Source organism: Ptychodera flava, assembly GCF_041260155.1.
Source record: "Ptychodera flava strain L36383 chromosome 23 unlocalized genomic scaffold, AS_Pfla_20210202 Scaffold_23__1_contigs__length_28996876_pilon, whole genome shotgun sequence".
Taxonomy (NCBI): Eukaryota; Metazoa; Hemichordata; class Enteropneusta; family Ptychoderidae; genus Ptychodera; species Ptychodera flava.
This window is the reverse complement of record NW_027248277.1, coordinates 17,317,061-17,341,059: the sequence shown is the minus strand read 5'-3', so window position 1 is coordinate 17,341,059 and position 23,999 is coordinate 17,317,061. Positions and strand designations below refer to the sequence as shown.

At 36.7% G+C, this 23,999-nt stretch overlaps 1 protein-coding gene across 2 annotated transcripts in view; it reads left to right on the top strand.

Moving 5' to 3' along the window:
• The window catches only part of LOC139123517 (coronin-1C-A-like), a 62,805-nt gene that overhangs the window by 13,395 nt on the left and 25,411 nt on the right, over positions 1 to 23,999 (top strand). For both annotated transcript variants that reach the window (XM_070689684.1, XM_070689683.1), the window contains exon 2: positions 7,289 to 7,489. In XM_070689684.1, coding sequence (XP_070545785.1) covers positions 7,289 to 7,489 — 201 coding nt within the window. The remainder of the gene's footprint in view (positions 1 to 7,288; positions 7,490 to 23,999) is intronic.

Below are 23,999 nucleotides of genomic sequence, written 5' to 3'. Positions count from 1 at the left end.
GTACCGATGCAGTGTGTCATTACTATACTGTGATAACATGGTGAACTGATATCAAACAACAAGCAGAGGAAAAAATACATTTCCCCATTGAGACAGAGGACCACAGTTATAGATTTTACAGTGTTTAATGTCATTAGACAAAATATCGTAACATTTCTAATTATAATACAGTAAGTTCAGTGAAAGGGAGGTGGGAGGTTGTCCCCTCTGTGCCTTTGCATATGGGACCCATACAAAGAATCTGTTGCCATGCACAACATATCATTTCATTTCATTTTATTGCAAATTAAAGAGTGTGTATGTCATGCATGTTGAGACAGTGAAAAGATAAAAATGGCAATAGGAGTCAATGTGGTTGTAAAATATAGGATATCATAAAAATCCCTTGTCAAGTGCATATCCCAAATTTTACAATGACGGATGTACCCAAACTGGTGTCCATAGCTGACGTTGTTTCATGTAAATGAAGGGACACAACCAATATTTATTTGGCAATGTCTTGCAGTGATTGGAAAACTACAAAACTGGTGAACTATGAACATGCATCAAGCTCTGAATTTGTTCACATTTGCACGACATTACCAATTACAGGGAAGAGGCATTTTTTTATCAACAAGAAAGTCTCGCAGCTGCAAACAAATGATTCCCTCCCTTTATTTTTGTTTCTTTTTTACATTCAGTTGGAAAAAAGTTGTGAGCAAAAGTATTTGCAGTACGTCTGGACAATACAGTGATTGCTTAAAATAATTGGTTTGACCCAGTTGTAAAGTGTAGTAAAGCCTGACCTCTGTACAGGAACCTTAGGGTGAAAGGTCAACGAGACCTGTTCAAACTGTCCAATCAGATTTCTGCATTTATTCAAGTGAACTATACGACCATTTAAATCAATTTACCCAAGGTTGGAGTAAACCCAGATTTACGTTTGATGTAGCTCAAGAGTCATATTTAACAACCTGGCCTATATCAGGAACTTTGTAAATTAGGCTGTTTTAAGGTATTCATACAGCAGGGAGTGGATATTCTGCTAAAGCTGCAATGGCTGAGCCTCAGTCATATTTCTTGTTAACCCTTTGATTTCTGTAATTTTTCCCACTAAAATTTTAGCGCTACATACCAATTTTTATGACTTTGTTTTTGTAATTTTTTGAGTGTTGTAATTTTTCCCACCAAAATTTTAGTTTAGATTTTACAAATTTTAATGAATTTTTCTGGTATCATTCCGTGAGAATTTTTGACCAAATGAACATATCTTTTCAAAGGCTACAATTTTGATAAAAAAATTTCGAAAAAATCTGAAAAAAATAGTGTTTGGACCTAAAAAAATTATCTTCAATACTTTATAAAGGCAACAAACACTGACTTTTGCACTCAATGGGTTCATTAGTACACTCTCACTTCAGGCATTTGATGTCAAAGTCTGCTTTCCCTCAGAAAATTTGCTCAATCAGTCATTTTGAGTAGGAGTAGTATGGGGAAACTTGAGATCACATAGAAATTATGTTTCTATTCATGATGTCGGTAGCTTTATTGAACACAGCTCCGATATTTCCTTTGGCTTTATAACTGAGCTGTGATTCTAACATAATTCTGATTGGAAAAAACACCTAATTTATAATGGAAAATTTAGCTCACATTTACCAGAGAGTGGGGATTTGGCCGAGCAGTTCTGTCTGTTGCCTATCCGCTATGCGACTGGATGCCGTATGTTGTGATTTTGAACCTGATGGAAAACTAGCCATATATTCTTTATGTAGTACTAGTAGTGTGAATATTTTCACTTTACAATCACCCTAGTGACTACACATCGTATTCACTGAGTAATATGGAGGTACATACATGTATTTTTACATTCGCTGTAGTGACTCTAACTGTGTGAGTGGAGTCTTTATGTAAAGAAATATTTATAAATATCATGACAACAGTATTGCCTAGCCCATTCAAACATCTGTAAACATGGTTGTCAACACAGTGTTGATATCACCCTTTGCTCTGATTTAACTCAGCTTATGGATCGCGAAATTATGGTATTCTTGCATTCAAGTAGTACACACCTAAGAAGTGCAACAGTTTTGCTCGAACTTTCCTACAAACGAAACTTTCAGCCATTAACAAAGCAAGAATAAAAATCATGGCTCAACGTGCAAATTTTGCTAAGTAGAGAAACAAATTCCCTAATATTCACGTTAAAATTCAAAATGGCCACCTTCCCTGTGTTATCCCATTTATGAGAAATTAAATTTTCTGTTTTCACAAAATATGAGGATGAAAACTTTACTCTCTCAAAAAAACTTCAAAATGAGCCCTCACAAGTGATACCTACCTGAAAAGAATTGTAAAAAATTGAGAGTCAAAAGGTCTGTCCCTGAGGTACAGTACAGCAGTCTACTGTTAATGAGACTACTGCAGTTATATCATTTCTTTGAGGGATCAGTCTGACCATAAGTCCAGAATCAGGAATGCATTACCATCAGCCATGACTGACAGTTTTCATACAAAAGTGTATTTTGATATTCTTGAAATATTTTACAGTCAATTACTGCATATTTTAGAGTTTATAAATCGAGTAATATGACCGAACAGTGTAATTGATATCACTGCTTTCTTCCTAGACTTCACTGTGTATTGTAATGATACTTTATATAATGATGCATTCATGTTAAACATCCCAAGATCATTCCTATGACATTGTAACCATGGCAGTGGTCACCATGACAATACTTGTCGGGATGACATCACCATGACAATGATACCATTATCGTCATGATTATGACATACTGTAACTATGGCAAAATGTACAATAGGCATACACTGGGATGTCAATATGCATGATAAACAGTAGTTATCAAACCAGCTGTTTCAGCTTCCACTACGTAAAAAGTGATCAAATCGTAATGAAATGGTTATCTGTATTTTTTAAGACTTGCTGCGGAGAAAATTACATTTCTGATAACAATTGACTTTTTAGATTTGAAATTTTCCTGATGGAGTGCCACTGTACTTTATAATTTTTGCACACTTCTAAATTACATCTGATATTCTACGTAGAAAGCGAGAAAATGAAATCTATTGTGATTTAAATTATGATAAAGTATACAAGATAAATAATTAATTAAACTGATTAAATTTTATTACAGCTATTTGACTATATGTACAGTATAAAGCATGACCATACAAAATGATGGTATAAGAACTCAAACCATCTTCTTAATGAAAACTCACAAGCATCAAATATATCATGTATGCAGTGTTGTCCTTAAATTTCAGAGTAGCCGGTAATTTATGAAAGTAGACGGGTGGACTGCGAGGGAGCGAAGCGACCGAGCTGCGATTGGCGTAGCGAACGAGGGGGGAGAGCGCGCGAGAGGGGGGATTGTCCCCCCTCTCGCAAGGCGAAAAATGAAATTTTGGAGTGGAAATGGTGTTCTCTGGTGGCATCTGAGGTAACATTAAGCTGAGACTGAAACAGTACTTTTGTTGTGTGTCTCAGACGTGGTTCACATACAACAAAACAAACAAACATGATTTTGTTTTGTTTGTATTATTTATGACACATTTATGGTTTTATTTGCAGTGAAGATGTAACATTTAATCTTAAGTCACCCACTGTCTGCTCATTTCATTGCTCATTTCCCATTCTTCATTACCACATAGTTGTTTCCCCAAAACCATGCATCAAACTCATTCTATTCTAATCAAAACACACTCGCTTTTGTTAAGAAAAACATCGGTAAGATAATTCACTGTAACAGTGTTCGCATTTACGAAAACAAATGCATATATAGAAAACTCATAACAATGAAAAAATGCGTAGAGAGTCGATCAAATGCATAATAATATTACGCATTGGATTGAGTCTCTACGCATTTTTTCATTGTTATGAGTTTCTATGAACGCAAACGATAATAGTAAAATGTTTGCGAAAGCACTCTCCGCGACTGAGCTTAGGCGACAACCAGACGAGATGAGTGCCCACTTGACATTAAATTTGTTGCCACATTTCTGTCAATCACTCATTTTGTGTGGAAAGTTTCGGATTCTCTGAGTGTAGTCTGAAAAATCGGCATCGTCGAGTCAGAGGCACGTTACCATGTCAGCTGTGCCTATGAACTTACTACGTAGCTAATTTTCAGGCGAGCGATAGTTTCTGAAACTTATGACACAAAGTGAGTGATTGACAGAAATGTTGCAACAAATTAAATGCAAACCGCGCACGATCATCGCTGTCCCCAAATTTGATCAAAGCAGATATGCAGCATGGCGTCGGAAGGAAACAACTCTATTTTCTTTCAAATTTGCTCCACGAGTCCGTGAAAAAAATTATCCAGAGGGTCCATCGAAATACACTATCGGGCAACCCAACATGGAGAGGCGCAGTGAAATTGAACCCATGCCGGAATCCACGACGTATTGTCCTGTTGTCTTAAGCAACAGGGGATCAGCGCCACGGTGAAGCCGTGAACCGTGACGATGATGCGCCGGTCGGCAACACAGATGCCTGTGACCGTGGATTCTAGTACGTAAAAATAATCAATGAAAAAAATACCCATTCAAATAAACAGTTGCTTCTAAAAAAATCAGTTCTAGCTCGTTTTTTTTTAAATCTAGAAAATGCGTCGGTATTGCTTTGAGAATAACTTGATTTGTTGAGAAGATCATACTCGTAGTGACCGTGACGTTGGCAGCCAGCGCGGCGGCGGAAAACAAGCTGCAGTCTCATGAACTTCGAATCGTCGATCAAAATCACATCTTTTCGGCGCTTTTTTCTCACAAATTCAGCGAAATTGAAGTTTTTCATACATAAACTAAATATATTTTTGGAATCAAGTATACCTTTCGAACGGGCTTTCTTCGGTAAAAAATATTCCATCGGCAAGGTGCCAGTGGCCGACGCCACATTTCTTTTTGACACCATCGTTAAAAATGACCTAAGATGACCTTCATACTAATCAAAACAATTACACTACTCGTAACAAAGATAACACCATAGGCGCGTCCATCAGCCAATCACACTATTTAACAAATAAACGATCGGGCTCAAAGAGCTAGCCACAAACGGGATTTAGAAACTGTTTTATGTTTGTGCAGTTCCATGCGGGGGAAAGGGGTCGCGAAACTGCTAATCGTACGTGTGCCGTCTAACAGCTGGCAGTGCAATCCCGAAATTACAGGTCTATAAAATAATCTAAAGACGTTAAAAGTAGCCGGGAAAAAATGCAAAACAGCCGGGTTATTTACCCGGCACCCGGCTTCTAAGGACAACACTGTGTATGCCTAAAATAATTCGCCTCTGACCAAAACTTTGAGATTTCCACCTGTCCAATTTTACAAGCCTGACCTCACAATTCAGAGGCCACATGCAGGCGAGCAAGCATCTTGATTTCCACATCTCAAAGACGTCAGCATGTATTCACACAGGGGCATTAACCTCTTTTCCCTATAGCAATGTCTCTGTCAGACAAATCATCAACGAGTCTGTACAGACTTCAGGCTATGTCTGTCAGCCTGTACAAAATTCAACTTTGTTAATTAGTATTACAGAGTAACACAGGACTGTATTGAAGCGTTTAAAACCCTCAACTGTCCAAAGTTCACTCATTATACTAACAGAGGCAGCAGCATACAATGACTTGCATTGTTCATCGCAGGCAACGCTTGTGTCATGCCATGTTGGATTAGGGACTGATAGGTTAATAACCGTGATAAAGAATATGAGGCATGCCAGTCAGTATAAATCAGTGCCCTACTGTGAGCTATTATCAATTTACTATAATATTATCTGAACTTATCTACCCAGCTTATCTTTCTGACTCCGTGGGATGCAACGAGCCATGATGCAAGCCATGATGCGTACCAGTATTTCTGATTTATGCGATCACATACCACCTGCGATGCAATGTGTACGCTTTGTGTTTCCTATCGCATTCCTCTACATCCATAGTGATTAAATATTCAGAACCAAACCTGTTCACTTCTACAGTCGGTTGAGCCCTGTTGTTATTGATGATGTGGTTGGATCCACACCTAAAGGGGGAGAGAGGGGGTGCAACATTGTGGCTGCCAGATTTTTCATTAAGTAAAGTTACTGTATATGGTCAAAAAAATTTGAGATGTTTCAGGTCATCATCCGCATCACTTAGTGATCTGCACACCATGTCTTTTAATCTCCTCTTTGTTATACTTGCCAAACTTTTTAGTGGAGTGTTCTATCCTAAAAAAATTACTGGAAAGATTAGACTATTTGTAGGTAATATTCTTTCCCTTGATATCCACAAAATGTCCACAAGGAAGATAAAATTATATGTCAGTGAGTAACAAAGTAATTGATGGTAATTTCGTACCAAAGTAATTAATATTAAAATCTTGGAAACAATTTTTTTGCCATCAGTGGTGGTTTCATACCCAAGAAGTCAGTAAAAAAGTTGAAAAAAATCAAATTGCATCACCACATATCATTTTACCAAATATCATAGATAATACATGTAATTTTGCAAATACCTGTTTTTGGCATGAAATAAATCCAGTACATGAAATGTTTGCAAGCTATTTGTGAGTCCCTCCCAATTGCCCATTTGCAACAACCCGACTGTTGTAACATTGGGTTTAGTTGATGGTGTATTGTACAGTAATAAATTTACTATTTAGGCACAAAAGTTTCATTTGCTACATGTATAATATTCATAGTTCCAATTATGAATATTCATAGTTCAATTTCCATATTCATGACCTGCTTGAACCAATTCAGGAAATTGAAATTGCTTGCTTAGAACACTGTCTTCATGATAGCCATTCTTTGCAAACCACAAATTTTCCAGTTGGTTGCTTTTGTGGGAAACTTTCCCATCTAGATACCATCTTGTGTGATTGCCAGTCTCCAGGGGGTCTGTTTTTTCTTTGTGTGAGCAGAACTTTATCTCTCCAGTGATGGTGTCAGATTATAAAGCTTTTTATGAAAGTTTTCGTTTCCAATTGTTTAACTTTTCCTTTCCATTTCCTGGCACAAAGCGTGAGGTCAAACCACTGATGACCCAGTTCCTGCTGGGGTCATCTGTTGTGTTCAGGACAAGTTGGTTGAAGCCAGTAAACTTTGAAGCACATGCAGTGTCCTCAATTCCCTGTAAACAGGTCCACACTTACCTCTGATAACAATGGTTTGGTCCAAACAATGAGTAAAATAATTTTTTGTGATGCAAGGTCAATAACATGATGATGATAGCCGGTTGCAATTTTGGTGTAGGAAATATTTTGAATTTTTTTCATCAATTAAAAGTCACTTTTCTGTGTTTTTCAGATGCCCTTTTTCCGTGGTGTTCGCACCTCCAAGTACAGGCACGTGTATGGCAACCCTGCTCGGAAAGAAAAATGCTACGAAAATGTCAAAATCACCCGGAACGCCCACGACAGCAACTTCTGTGCGGTCAACCCCAAGTTCATAGCAGTTGTCACGGAAACTGCAGGCGGAGGATCATTCTTGGTGTTGCCAATACAAAAGGTAGGTCGCCATGGATACCAAGCAATGGTGTCTGAGAAATTTAATTAACGAAGCATACCACTGCATAGACAATACCTTTTTGGTTCTGTGTATGTAGCAAATGGCCTCTTTTGTTGCAGAGGTTGAAAATAGATGACAGTTGCGTGACCCTTTGAGTGCTGTAATCGTAGTGCAACATTTTACCAATTTTTATAATTTTTTTCTCATTATTTTGATAATTTTTGACCAGAGGTACATAAATTTTCATTGGAAACATTTTTTTATCAAAATTTTTGGGAAAATCTGAAAAGAAATTGTTTAGATCGGAAAAAAATTTGCTTGTATATTATATTTTACAAAGGCGACAAAAATTTACTTTCACAATCAAAGGGTTAGCCCTTTCACCCCATTTCCTGTGCAAGTTTCTAACTGTGCCACAGGGAACAAAAGGATCTGGACGAACCATTATGGTGAAAGGGTGCATTGCAACTGCAATCATAAACAATTTCTTTCGTTCATTTGGCAGTATAGTAGATCAAATTTTCAGTGACATTTTCTTTGTAATTTTAAACAAACAGATATCAACTTGAGTAACCAAAAGAAAGAGTGGACAATATATACAGAACAAACGTAAATTTTTTATCAAGTGCCAAATATTCTTTTGTAAGGAGATCTTATCCTCAGAAATGTAGCAAATTGTGGCAGCTTTCTTGGCTGCAGGATTTATGCCATTTATAGTTCACAAGGTGTTGTCCATTGAACTCAATCTGCATACTTAATCCACAGAAAATATTGACACACCATCACTCTAGTTAGGCCAAATAAAAAAATATGTGCTGTTCCGATTACATGGTTTTCAAAAATAGGGTAGGTAGGTAGGGAATTTTTTTTTCAATTTTTTTTTTATTCCCCAATGTGCATTTTGTACGCGTTCAAACAAACTATCAGTAAATAATTTCCTCATGAAACACACTCAAATTGAATATCAAACTATTAAAATAAAATAAAATCGTGTGATTTCATGTGTTTCATGTTTTTTCATATAGTTATGCTTACTTCCTGGTTTATGAAGCTCAAAAAAGTCTAGGGTCGGAGGATAAAATTGGGGTAGGTCGGGTAATCGGAACAGCACATATTTTTTATTTTGGCCTTAGCGTTTAATGAGTATTTCTGCCCAGACTCAAAACAATGACACATAGGTTGAACTGTGGAACCATGTTAGATCGTAAGGTTTGACAAGAATATTCTTGAACCTCTTCACCCTCAATAACCTGTAAGCTAGTCTGCACTCACTACTGATAACAATAGGTTTGGGTCAAACCATCTTGATGAGTGGGTAAAACATATCAAATCTTCCAACTATCAGATATTCATCGGGAACTTCACCTTTGGGGATATCACTGGTGGTCTCAAACAGTTGGTCCCTGTAATAGAACACATATGATAGAAAATTTACACATTTCATGATATAAACAGTAAATGGGCATCTCAAAATTACAGTGGTCATGAAACAAGTTATTGACTCAGAGCTATTCCTGATATTCCTCTCTATAGATAGACAAAGAATAAGCATATAAATTGCAGAATTGTATTTTTGTAAACTGGTGATGTAAAAATACACACTAGTGTCTGTTTTATAGCTACAACATATATCATTTGTTAGCTGATTGTATTATATAATTAATTGATCGCAAATCGTATCCCCAGACAGGAATTTAATAACCATGATACGCAGTGTGTCTAGAATGTTGACTGATATCTTCAGTCCTAAATTATCTACATGTTGCCTCTAATTTTTCCCACCCTTGGGTATTTTACATATATTTTTAGCTGGTGGGTGGGGAATTTGACATGGCTTAGGAAAAAAATGTCAAATTCCCCTGTTAGGCCTGTGCTCTGGTTAACCCTTTTAGTGCTGTAATGTTTCCAAACCAAAATTTTAGTGCAACATTTTACCACTTTTTATGAATTTTTCTGTAATTTTTTTGATAATTTTGGATCAAACAGACATCACATTTCATTAGCTACAGTTTTTTAACAAAATTTTGGCAAAAATCTGAAAAAACCTGACTTTGGTATATTTTTTATAAAGGCAAGAAAAATTGACTTTGGCGCTCACAGGGTTAAAAACATGAGTAGGTGCATATAATAGCACGTCCAGATTTCGGCAGTTTTGCGCATGACTCGTCAGTGTTGTAAGAGTCATCATCTGTAACCGTTATCTATTGTCAATTCAGGTCTTCCTGTCAACATTGCAGATATTGTTGTCTTTGTGGCAAATTTTCAAAGTTAATAATGGTGTGTAGGTACATAAAGCAATGTAACGAAGTCCCATTTCAATGATAGAGTGTAGGTATGTACAACAATGTTATGACGTGACCCGACTGAACCGGATCTCAACCCCAGTGTTCGTACATTGTAAAGGACTACGTGCAGGGCAAAGTAATGTGGTCCCCACCCATGTCAGAGTGTACACACAACAAACATACCAGTACAGGACAGTTGTGAATACCTGACTGCAGGTTATATAAACATCCTTGTCACACTGATTGTGTAGCTGTCACCCCTTTCACTGTCAGCCTTTAGTCTTGCCCCATTGTTTTCAGTAGTGTTTTTGACCTGTGTACTTGCTAATAGGGGCGAAAGTATTTAATGGTGAAAAATGCAGAGTAAAAATGAAAATCTGTAGGATATTTTTCCTCAGATACATCTTGTAATCATTTTAATGGCGTACTTGGTATTCTTATTTCATGAGTTTTTGCAAAACATTAGAAATACTGGTTTCCTTGTGACTAATTCACATGCCTTGTTTCATTTTGGCTTTTATGAGATTTAAAGTCAATAGTTCTGATTTCAAGTGATGTCTCAGATCCGTTATTATTGATGAGCAAAATTAAAATATTCGTCCAGAATTGTAAAGACTAAGAAGTTACAGTTCTTGCACAGGATTTGGGAAATTGTTACTTTGTTGCCATCTGTGTTATGATTTAAACTACAAGCTGTAACCACAGGTGCAAACATATGAACTTTGTATGAATTTCTGTCTGCAGTGCCTAGTAAATGCTGGGTGCATACCGGTACATGATGTTTCATCCAGGATGGCATCAACAGGGGGGATTTTCCCCTTTACCAGAAAATTTAGGGAGGATTTCACCAGTTAATGTGTTCTACTTGTACATGTATCTCTAAGGTGTAACTGGCACCATTTCATCGGGCTGGTCCCCCTTGACAATTACTAAGGGGTGCCAACATGTCAACAGAGAGGGAATCCCCTCATCCCCCTGTCTAGATAAAATACTGCACAACCCAAAAAATTGTGATATAAGTGCTGTTCAAATAATCAGTGTATAGTATTCTCTTTATCAAAGATTAATAAGAACAGGTAGAGTTTTAAAAATTTATGCTCAGAATTGTTTCTTTTAACTTCATTAATTAAACTTTTCCTTTATGTTGTCAGCCATAAAGTGATCATGTTCTTGAACTTGTATCACACAAAGAACAAATTTTGTTAAAGAAAATCAATAAAGCACTATTTGTTTTGCTTCTATGGTACATAGTGTCCTTTGCAGTTGCTTGGCATTTGATGTTGTAAGATTTTTCTGGAAATTTTCTTGTTATGAAGAAAAGTTGATGAATTTCACTCACAGGCAATATTGAGTTGCCAAGTTATTTGTGATATCATATTTTTCTGTCTGGTCCATGTTGTAAATTTCAGCAGGCCGTAATTTCCTTAACCTTTGAGTGCTGTTAATATTCCCGCCAAAATTTTGATGCAAAATTTTAACAATTTTTATGAATTTTTTGTAATTATTTAACAATTTTCAACCAAATGGACATCACTTTTCATTTGCTACAGTTTAAGATAAAAAATTTGGAATAAAATCTGAAAAAATTGGTATATATATACTTTATAAACGTGGCAAAAATTGACTGTAGTGCTCAGTCAAAAGGTTAATGTTAATGGTTTCTGGCTACACAGACAAATTTATTAGTTTCTAATAAAAATGTTTAAAACACTTCTTGCACAGGAAGTGATATTCTATCAAACTATCAAAAGTATCAGCTTTTGGCATTTTCATCGTAAAATTCCAGGGCTAACGAAAGGTCAAAGGGGTATAATCCTAGTTTTGACATGTTCAACATGGGAAAGTTGTAAACACAACCTTTTATGAACCTTCAGTGTCAAAGGTCACATGGCTTAGCCAATGGTAAACAATCAAGCTATGTCTGGGATTTCTTAGCTGCTCCCAGGGTTGTCTGCCCATTTCACCTCCCCAGATCATGGGTTCACCTTTGAACTTTCACCTCCAAGATTGCAGACTATTGTTTCTGTCCATTGCCTCCATGCATGACTGGACCAATAGAAGGAAAAAATCAGAGATTCTGTTTAAATGAAAATTACATCGTCAAATATTATGATCCAAAATTACGAAGCAATCCCTTCATGTTTAATGTTGACAGTCTCTGCTTGGCAACACAAATATGGGATACAGTGAATTATTTTGTAAATGGCAAATGTTTTGAATGTTTTATTTAAAGTGTTCTGGTCATATACCCCAACAAATACCCTGCTAAATCCTGGACATGTACAAATTTGTACATCATGATTATGCCTAGGCTATTTTCTGTACTGCTAAAGTTAACTTTTTTGACCCTCGAAATCTCAACTGTTATATATGAACAGATATTCTTTTGTTTCTATGGAGGATAAAACATAAAACAAAGCTGTTTAACACTTCGAGTGCAGAAATTTTTCCCACCAAAGTTTCAGTGTAACATTTTACCAATCTTTACGAATATTTCTGTAATTTTTTGATAATTTTGGACCAAATGGACATAACATTTCAATGGCAGCAATTTTTGACCAAAATTTTGGGGAAACTCTGAAAAAACTTGTCTAGATCTGAAAAAAGTTACTGGCTACGACATATTTTATAAAGGCAACAAAAGTTGACTTTGGCACTCAAAGGGTTAAACTCAATTTGCTCAGCTGCACATGCAAATTAATGTGTAACATGATACCTTTCTCTGTGAAGACTTTACAGAATAGCAAAGGCCTCCATGTACACTGGCAACATTTTGTTGTGCATCATTGATGCATAACCAGGCAATCACCCTATGCAAACTTTTCCCTTGCTTGAGTCAGATTAGAATTTAGAATGGGAAATATGTGCACAGACATATCTTCTCTCCTTAACGTAAATCACGAAATGCATTTATAAGTTTTGGGGAAGAAGTCCGGTTTTATCAGCTTCATCTCTAAGCAAATTGACCTAACTGAACACAACTCTCAAAGTTTCAAAGAGGAATAAAAGAATTAAAATTCTACAAACAGGCAATGCTAACAAGTGCTAACACGATATTTAAATAATGATTTAAAATGTGTAAAGATTTATTCCAATATATAAAATTACACAATTGTCCTACATTGTTTTAACTCAGAGATGTTCAGTTGTTCTGTTTTAGCGTGCAGGCATGTAACAGTCTATTTTGACTGTTTTATAACTGGGTGAGAGTTCTATTTAATCGTTTTATTGTATTGTACCACCATTGAATCAAGGTCTTGCATGTTTAAAGCTCCGTAAACACACACAATGAAACGTGAAGAGCCATTAAATCCACACCTTAAGTTTCACCTGACATGTAGTGACCCACTGGATACAACCCTCCTATTGGTTGCAGTGATGTAGAAATGCTACAAATATGCAAAATATTTGAACTTTTGCTACAATAGAGCTCTTGTTTTGTCTTCAGAATCTATAGTGTGTCAATACCCGCATAGCTTGGAATTTTGCCATGCGTTAATAGCGAAAACAAATTGTGTGATGTCTTACAAGATTTCATGGATAAGTAAATGGCCAGTAACTCTAACTTTTGATGATTTTCTCATTGTTTCTATTTTTGATGTCAACCATAATTTCTTGTTCTACTCACCAACACATGCTGAGATACACAGTATTCAGCTGTTTGACTCAGCATGTACATATTGTGTAAACTGCATTGCTATTGTTGAAAGGTGAATTCTGGCAGAATTCAAGGTAGTGAAGATAGTAACAGTGCATTTTACACATGTAGAGGCTATGTTGTCAAGCTAAATGGAGGATGTTTCAACATACATTTGAACAAGAATTTAAAATGGTAAAGGTTCTCAATAGCTGATTGGATGTCAGATGTTTGTACAGTTAATCATAGCGGAGCAAATTGATCATAAATTTTCAATGTTCAATCCATTTTATGTCTGAACCAAACATTAATTATTGCTATTAAAGGCAGGGCATTTGAGGGTTCAGTGACCTCTGTGTTGTAATGGACAAACCTGTCATCTGTGAAAATAATAGTCAGACACTGATAGTACCATGTGATGCATCCAGGTACCTCTCCTTGTGTTCAAGCGCATGTATATATATATATATATATATATATATATATATATATATATATATATATATATATATATATATATATATATATATATATATATATATATATGTGTGTCTGTGTGTCTGTGTCTGTGTGTCTGTGTTTGTGTATGTGTGTGTTATTTTTCACAACCAGCATCGAATTGATGTCCACAAGCAATCAATATAGCATCTGCTTTGAAGTAAATCAGATATTAACAGAATTTCCGAATGAGCTGTAAATTTTGCTCCTGTCGTACCAACATTATACAAATTCTTCCATCACAGTACTGTTCATAGTCGCGCAAAATCATAAATATAATTTTTGTTTTCAAAAATGTCAAAACCATGTCTGCTCAAAAATGTTTAAATCTTTTGCTCAAAAATTGATGTACATATTGGTACATGTATGTAATACCGGTAGTGTAACTAACCAGAAGAGTGGTAAAACCTGCAGCGTAGGTATACTTCAGATTTGCCAAACAGACGTTATTGTCTAAATCCACTTTGCCACATCCTCACATCAGCAAGTCCAAGCGGCCGTAATTTCATACTGGAACAAAGCTATCAATGATGTGCCACTTCAGGAAACAACGATACTTTGATAAAATATTTTGAAATTTCATCTGCAACGTGCACATACGAGAATGGAATGTCTGATGTAGGTTTCGGAAAATTTTGACTCTTTAGTACAACCTGATGTAACTGAATTTTGATTGTTCTCCTCAAGTTCACTTTCCAAAATTACATGTACATGTTTAAAATTCTTTGATTTCAACCAGCTGCAACTCACATCAATCCCATCCTAAACTAGCTGTTCAAGATTTTAATTTTCTTAAGCCACCAATAATATACAAAAATTTTCATTCGTACTCAAATCATTACATGTATTAGTATAATCTTTCAGATTTTTTGTAAAATCATTATTTTTTTTAAGGCCCCATTAGCTATATATTTTTGCATTTTGCTTTATACCAAAAAAATACCATCCAATCTTCAGAGAGATGTTTTGATTCCAATCGGATTGTCCTTGAAAATGTCAGTGTTTCAGTCCTTAGCAATGGATCCGGTCGATTGTTCTCAGTGTTTGTGTACTCGCTCACAGCTGATACATATAGTATGACTTGCAACTTACAGCAAGTTGAAAATCTAAGTTGTGCGTTCATTGCCAATGTTCAAAAAACATTCTGTGGTCACACTCGGGTGAGCATTTTTACTTAGGATGCTTTTGATTACAAAACATCTTATTGAAAAAAAATGCGAAAAGATACAGCTATTGGGGCTTTATAGGAACTGCAGGATATCTTACATTAGTTTTAGAGAAATCGAAAGTTGCAGGTACATGACAGTGAGACCAAACACAATCCTGGTTCTGCACATTTGACTTCTAGGGTCAATATTCTACATGGATGGAAGTCTACATGTGATGGAAAGTTTGTTAATGAATCAATGCAGTGTGTTATCTCCACTTAGCATTCCTGTTACGTTTTCATCACCTTTCACCTATCATGCATACAGTGAAACGCAAACAGATTTGAATTATTGTTACCATCCATTGCATGGTACATGACATGCGTGTCAAAATTTCAGAATGAGTTGCTTTATTAAGGAAAGACAGAACAGGAGCACATATATATTAGTGTGAAAACAGTGTAGAACAGGGTGTTCAAAACATTTTTAAACAGGCGGCAAATAGTTATTTTCAGGTGCCCAGAGAAGTGGAAAATTTAAGAGATGTATCAACTTCATGGCTGAGAAAAATGAAAGATATGTAAATATAGCCATCAAAACTTGTGAATAGTTTGTAAATTTATCCAGTGTTGTGCTAAAAATGACATACTGAAGAAACTGTGATATGCATCCTTCTATCCCAAATGTTATTGTTCAGGTCTGTGCACTCCATGGCGATAACGATAAATATAGAGAGAGACCAAAGTATGATTGTGAAGGTTTAATTATTTATGGAATTGGTAATGATATACCAAGGGTGCATCGAACAGCTACTGGTTTGTAGATATTTCCATGTATCCTTGATATTCATAGCTAAAGTAGAGTCTTCAACTCTTAACCCTTTGAGCGCCAAAGTCTATTTCTGTCCCTTTATAAAATAACCCCAAGTTAATTTTTCTCAAATTTTGCCAAAATTTTGAGAAAAAACTGTAGCCAATGAAATGTGATGTCCACTTGGTCCAAAATTATCAAAAGATTACCGAAAAATTCATAAAAAATTGATAAAATGTTGCACTAAAATTTTGGCAGGAGAAAATTACAGTGCTCAAAGGGTTAATGGAATTTAGATGTATTCTAACAACAGACGAAAGAGGGAATTTCTGAAACAAATTTAGGCAAATTAAACATTTTCATATGTGTAACTGGTACCAATACCAAAAACTTTAAATGGCCTAGACATGCCTTACACATTGACTACGCTGCCTTCAGTAGACTGAAATTAGGAAATGACTTCCAGAATTAAATAAATAATTTAGCAAACCAAAATGGCTACTGATATAACAATATCATGGCTGTGTGTGTGCCTATGCAATTATTTTAGGCTGAGTAAATTTACATATTGTGAATCATTGCTAACAAGATTGAAAAGAAAAGGAATTATAATTTATAAGTTCTTTATCAGGTGACCTTATATATGTTGTCGTTTGTGCATTTGAAATGAAGAAACCTACACAAAATGGCAGATTTGAAGAGTAACATAAAATATTTATAGAACAGATGTATGCACTGTACGTAAAGCTGACCATTTCATTAATTCACACAGTATGCATGCTGTGCATGCTGTGTTTGTTCAAAAAGAGGCCATCCTGTCTCCATGGTGTTGAACAACTTTGTTTGTATTCCCGGGTTGAAAATGTACAAATTTCAATCCTGTGAAGTGATTGCTAATAGAGTCATAAAGAAATCATCAGTGCTGGCAGATATTCGTGAATCATTCAAAGCCAGACAGGATATTATAAGGTTGACAGTTCAAACTGTTGAGGGCCTGCTTTCGTAGTTAATGTATTCCTTTCGTATTAAAAATTTAAAGTGGCCGTTTTTTTAGATGTGAGTCATACTGATGAGTACTTGCCATTTATTGATGCAAACGACAGTAAAATATTACGACTCTACCCTTCCACTGTCAAATATTGGTGCAACTGTATTATTTTCCAGGGCAAAATTGGATCGATACACTGGGAAATTAGGGGTGAGAGGGTTACAATTCTCCAGATGATTGCAGATTATAAAATTAAATTTGCAAGGGGGAATATCACCTGTGTATGTCAGATTTTGCAACATGGACTATATTGTTACAACTTGTTGCATAATAAAACTAAGGTGTATCAAAAGCCATTGTTTGTAATGGATACTTTGTAACATGTACTGTTTAACAGAACTTGTCACATAAAAACACAATAGGATATCAAAAGGCTATTGTTTACAATGAATACTATGTAACATTATGTATACATGTAGTGTATTAAAATTGCTGATATTGACCCATCTGTAATTTGAATATTTTTAAGCGATGAATGAATGAATGAAAAGTGTAGTTATAAATCTAGATTGGTTCACATTGACATAGTAATATTAAAGCCCCAGTATTTGTAACTTTTAACAATTTTTTTCATACTTTTGATTAAAATGACATCCTCAGTATGCGAAAGTAGACCATAATTTATACTGAATCACATGGTTTGCATGCCCAGCCCGCCTCACGATTAACAGTAAAAGGAGTGAAAAATGACTTCTTGTCCGGACCAGAAGTCAGCTTTGTTGACACACGAAACGAAACGTAATCACACCACTGCGCATGCTCAACCACATCTACGCAAGTTTTACTGTGGCGTCCGTAGAAATTATACGCTCTTCGAAAAGGTCTGGTCCATCGAAACTGGAGACTCAGCTAAAAACGCGCGAAAGTTGGGTGAAATACCGGAAAGATATAAATATGTAAGTGTTCACAGATTGTTCTGACTATAGTGAGCCATGCCAACAACGTCTTGAACAGCTAAACTAACGACGGAGACTGTCGATTGTAAGCTTCATGCAAGGCATTGCACGTTGTGACCGACGGTACGGAGATCAAGTTTGCTGAATGAATTGAGAGAGAAAAACATATATGAATAAAAATTCAACACTTCACCATTGTAATCACTGAACTAGTCGTTTCTTCCATTATGGAGTATAATGAAAATTTCGTTGAAAATAAATGACGGGACTGATTCTGCTCCGTCTACTCAAACGAAGTTTTGTGTACGGCCAGGCTACGCTGCAGGCAACACAGCCTATTAACTTCGCATATCATTGCTGTACGGCGTAATTGAAAACGCTCAGAAAGGAAACATTATATCTTGAATGCAGTACAAAAGTCTTACTTATTAAATTTAAAAGTATTTCCAAATAATATCGAACGTAACGGGCATCTAATCCTCACAAGGACTACAGTGGTACAATTATCGGCTAGCTGTGATGCGATGGAGCTCCAGGCATGGTAGAAGTTCGAACACAAGAGAGATCCCGGCTTCACTGCAAAGTCGTCCCCGTGCACACCCGGACCAACAGCAAACTAACCTCTTGGTTTGATTCTGTTGTTTACATATTTTTGTTTAAAATTCATGATATATATACTGTATCTGACTTTCACAACTGTACAATTTGCTTAGGACTGTGATTGTGGCTGTAGTCTACAGACGATCGGAGGGAGCTATAAAGGCAGGCCCCAAATTTGCAGCTCGATGAGAAAGTCATTCACATAAACCTAAATGAAGTGATCAATACAAAACTTTTAAACATCACTGGTTCTGAAAATTTATGATCAATGGTTCTGACCTACGGATTTTACACTGCGGCGTTGTTTTTTGTGTTTGGCCGGCTACTAGTCCTGTAAGGCTGTACTACATGGAGGTAGTAGACTGTACAAGTGCAGCGGGGCCGGGCCGAGATTGGTGTGGGGCCTGCAGCAAGGTAAAGTTGACAGCGTCCATTGCAGAATGCCCGCGTGTTATCCTTTCACGTTTGGGAGGAAATTTACCGCTGTATTCAGAATGCCTTTTTACCAGTATAAAAGCTCAGAAACTGATGCATCAAGAGCCAAGAGTCTGTAAATTTCTTAGCAGTAGCTCCATTGTTTTTTTCTAACTATTCGCTGAGATACAGCCGTGCGTATACTGTTCCCGATCGTTCTGACTCAGGCGTTCACAGCTGTTTAGGGAGCCGTCATTATTTACAATCTGGGGGTCGGAGGAATTACATTAGAAACTCCGAAATTTTGAGTCACACCCCAGCCAACCATGATGACTTTGAGTAACCCCCTCTCTAACAGAAATTTTGGCTTACCTGAGCCCATGTAACAATATGTAGATATAAAAGCTCACCTAATAAGCAGTCTCCGACCATATAGTATTGTTAAATTTGGATGGGTAGCATGTCATTATGGTATGGTTAAATATCCAAATGGTTGTTGAACTCAAGTCAATTAAAATTTACATTTCTATGATAATATAAAGGATGAATTCACAACAGTTCAGTTTTGTCGACGTCCCAGATCCTGTGCACTTATAGTGATATCTGTCTAGAACATTTCCCCATGACCCAGCCTCTCCTTCCACCCCTGGTAACGACTGCAGAAAACTACTGTGTGACATCATCATCACCACTGTCGATCCTCATCTTTACTATTTTAAATACATGAACAACGATATCATTCTCATCGTCACTATCTTCTCTTTCATAATAAGTGTTGCTAGTAGTAGCAGCTACTTGTAGTTTTTAGTCCCCACGGACACCGTCCGGGGGGACTTATAGGTTTGGTCATGTCCGTGCGTGTGTGCGTGCGTGCGTGCGTGCGTCCGTCCGTCCGTCCGTCCGTTCACGCAGATATCTCAGAGATGCCTGGAGCGATTTCATTCAAACTTGGTACAAGGATTACTTCATATGTCATACAGATGCACATCAATTTGTTTTTTGATACGATCCAATATGGCTGCCAGGCGGCCATTTTATTATGATTTTTTCATGTACAGAGCCATAACTCAGACATGTTTCAACTGATTTTATTCAAAGCTGGTACAAGGACATTGACCAATGTCATAGATATGCACATCAATTTGTTTTGTGATACGATCCAATATGGCCGCCGGGCGGCCATTTTGTTACGATTTTTTCATGTACAGAGCCATAACTCAGGCATATCTCAACCTATTTTATTCAAACTTGGTACAAGGACATTGACCTATGTCATACATATTCACGTCGATTTATTTTGTGATACGATTCAATATGGCCGCCAGGCGGCCATTTTATTACGATTTTTTCATGTACAGAGCCATTACTCAGGCATGTTTTAACTGATTTTATTCAAAGTTGGTACAAGGACATTGACCAATGTCATATATATGCATGTCAATTTTTCATGTGATACGATCTAATATGGCCGCCATGCGGCCATTTTGTTACGATTTTTTTCATGTACAGAGCCATAACTCAGGCATATCTCAACCGATTTTATTCAAACTTAGTACAAGGACATTGACCAATGTCATACATATTCACGTCGATTTGTTTTGTGATACGATTCAATATGGCCGACATGTGGCCATTTTATTACGATTTTTTCATGTACAGAGCCATTACTCAGGCATGTTTCAACTGATTTTATTCAAAGTTGGTACAAGGACATTGACCAATGTCATACATATGCACGTCAATTTTTCATGTGATACGATCCAATATGGCTGCAATGCGGCCATTTTGTTACGATTTTTTCATGTACAGAGCCATAACTCAGGCATATCTCAACCGATTTTATTCAAACTTGGTACAAGGACATTGACCTATGTCATACATATGCACATCGATTTGTTTTGTGATTCGATCCAATATGGCCGACATGTGGCCATTTTATTACGATTTTTTCATGTCCTGAACTACAACTCAGACATGTATCAAGCAAATTTATTCAAAAGTATTTTTATCACAGACCTAAAGAAGAGGACTCTATCCTCTCTGAGGACATGTAATCAAAGTACCCATTAACAAGTGGGGACTGTGTCATCAACGATGACTTGTTTGCCTTGCTTCATCTATCGGTGCACTGCCGACTGCAGTTTGAATAGAATGAGCATATTTGGGTGAAATAATCACCTCGCTTCGCTCTGTGATTATTTCCCGCCAAATATGCTAATTTTCACCCCAGAGGTCTTATATCCGCAACCAAATACCCTCGCTTGCCGTTTATAACCTCTAAATACATGAGGGACACATGACACTGTTTTGTTCACATTTTGACACAAAAATTAAAACATTTGAAGCAACATTATTCCTAACATATACAAATTGTCAGCGTTTCCGTTACAATTTCAAAACTTGCGTACGATTTTACGCAACTGAGTTTTTATTTGCGTAAATGTATTCAAAATGCGTACGATAGGAATCAGTATCTGAAGTGAGCTGGGCAGTCTTTTCTGTAGAACTTGGGGGTTTCCTGTAATGCGCATGCTCTATTAACAAAAAGCAACAACCTGGGGGGCTTCAAGGTGTAGCTGAACGCGTAACGTTTGCCATGCCGTGAGCATGTCCCGGATATGATCGTTGAGCAGCCCAATGAGTTCATGTTCGAAGAAAATACCTCCTGACTACGACATTAGTGTTTTCAAAGGGCCAACAAAAAGCAGATACTGTTCAAAGTCCAGCGGGACCTCTCAAGAATGCAACCCGACAGAGTCTAAATGGTCACCCGTAAACACTTTCCAAATAACATGCGACGTAATGACCATTAACTGTATTGTGGAGGGACCGTGGTGTTACCAACAACGTAGACTCAATCGATTCTCGAATTTTTTGCATCTGTAGTGCCATTGTCTGTACAGAACTGATTGACATGACGTTTTGTGATGATGAAATACAATGTTGCATAAAGTGCTGCGGTCTGCTAAAGTCTAAAATGTTGCAATATCATGATAAATGTCACTTGCAAGCAGGTGCATATGTTCTATTTTTGTCCTGCATTGAACCACGTTCAGGCAATGTAGTGCGGGCCAAGTACGTCGTGTCATTGGGCGGCATTTCTCAATGCGTATTTGTTTACGCAGTCATGATTTTTTTTGCGTATTTCCGAACAATTTTGCGTAAAATACGCAGGATTTTGCGTTAACGGAAACACTGAATTGTCTTAAATGGGCATGTTCTTTGAGATGATAAATCTATCACTGACAGCTTGTACATATCTAGGCATCACTTTACAAGACTTGTGCTTGATTAAAATGTAATCCTAGCGTTATGGATTACAGATAGGTATGATTGCGATTATTTTTCTATCAAAACATTTTGCTTTTGGTTAGTGAAAAGGTATACTACTCATTATATTAAACAGAAAATAAATTCTTGCCATGAACTTAGAATTCAAAAACACTTGCAAAGTGTGAATAAATCAGTGTTTCATCCAGGATGGCATCAAAAGGGGGATTTTTCCCCCTTTACCAGAAAATTTAGGGGGGGATTTCACAAGTTAATGTGTTCTGCTAGTATCTCTAAAGGTGTGACTTGCACCATTTCATGGGGGCTGGTCCCCCTTGACAAATTACTAGGGGTACCAACATGTCAACAGAGGGAGAATCCCCCCACTCTCTCTCCGATGAAACACTGATATGTATATAACTGTCTGTAGATAGGTACGTACAATTACAACAATAGAGGTATAACATCAAGGACTATAGTTTAATTCAGCTGATCAGGAATGCTGTATTTCATCGACAATGTGTAAACATACTCCCGGACATGTCCTCAAAGTTAAACCTCATTGTTACCAAAATTAGCCAACAAACATCTCTCTAGTCCTTATTGTCCATTGTCCCTATGCAAATGAAGAGAATGCAATTAGCATATGAATACTGCTTAAGCAATTTGCATAACAATACATGTTCTACAGCTAGCATTTCTTGTTTATGGCTCAGAGTTTTGGTGTTACCTAACTGGTTAACCACACCTATGCTTTCTCCCAATCACAACAACAACAACACATAATATAAGTGATATATGGTCCACCTTTTTACAACAAGTGGCTCAATGTTAAATCAGAAGTTGATATAATAAGATTTCAGAAAGAGGGTTCCTACCTTGTAAACCTTCACTGATTATTGTTAGGTTTTGAACAATAAAAAGTTTCTGTGGATAGTATGCAGCATTAGCTTGACATGACCAATAGACAAACTTTCTTATTCCTCTTTCAAAGGTTTTGTCAAAAGAACCACGCTCCTTTCAACAAAAGGAATGTTCTTTGTCCTGTTATTGTTGTAGGTCTATGTAAATTCGAAGTTTGAAGGTCACGGAGATGTGTGAATTGACAGTTTCTCTGTTGTATTTTGAAGGAAAGAAATCTAAGTTTTATCGGGTCAGTGTTGGCATCTACCAGTATTAGTTAGTATAATTAAATTTGACGGTTTCAGAATTTTTGAATCTATTTAAGTTACTGGGAAGAAGAGTAGCCGTTTAAATACCTTCATTAAACAAACTGATTAAAAGGACATGACTATAACTTTCAAATGAGAGCAAAAGACTAACATCACATAAATAGTCAATGTTCTTTGAAAGTTTTTTGAGTCGGCCCAAGCTAAACAGAAAGCTCAGAGTCAATAGTGTGCTAAATTGGCTTGTAAAGGGATCACTGCGGTTAGTTTGCTCAATTGGCTTATAAAGGGATCACTGCAGTTAGTGTGCTCAAGCGGCTTATAAAGGGATTACTGCTGTTAATCTGTTCACCCCCAATTACACATGAACAGGTCCACAATCACAAGTGATAACAATGGGTTTGGGACAAACCATGGTGGTAAAAGGGTTACTATTAACCCTGGTTCTCCCTGTTTGTATGTGTGATGCTTTGAAACTTGCCAATGAAACATTATGTTCCTTTGCCAAAACAGTTGAAGATGACAATGAAAAATACCGTCATTGCAAACAAACACCATACACTCCAAAAAATATTTTTTAGAATACAATCAGAAATAAGTGACCTCCACAGACTGATGTGTTGTCACCGACCTAATAACCTCCCCTGGTCAAATTATATTGCTATTTTGTGTCAAAGGTCAAAAAATTGAATGATGTTCATCACCACTCAGGAAATCTTAGTTTTGTAAGGAAAG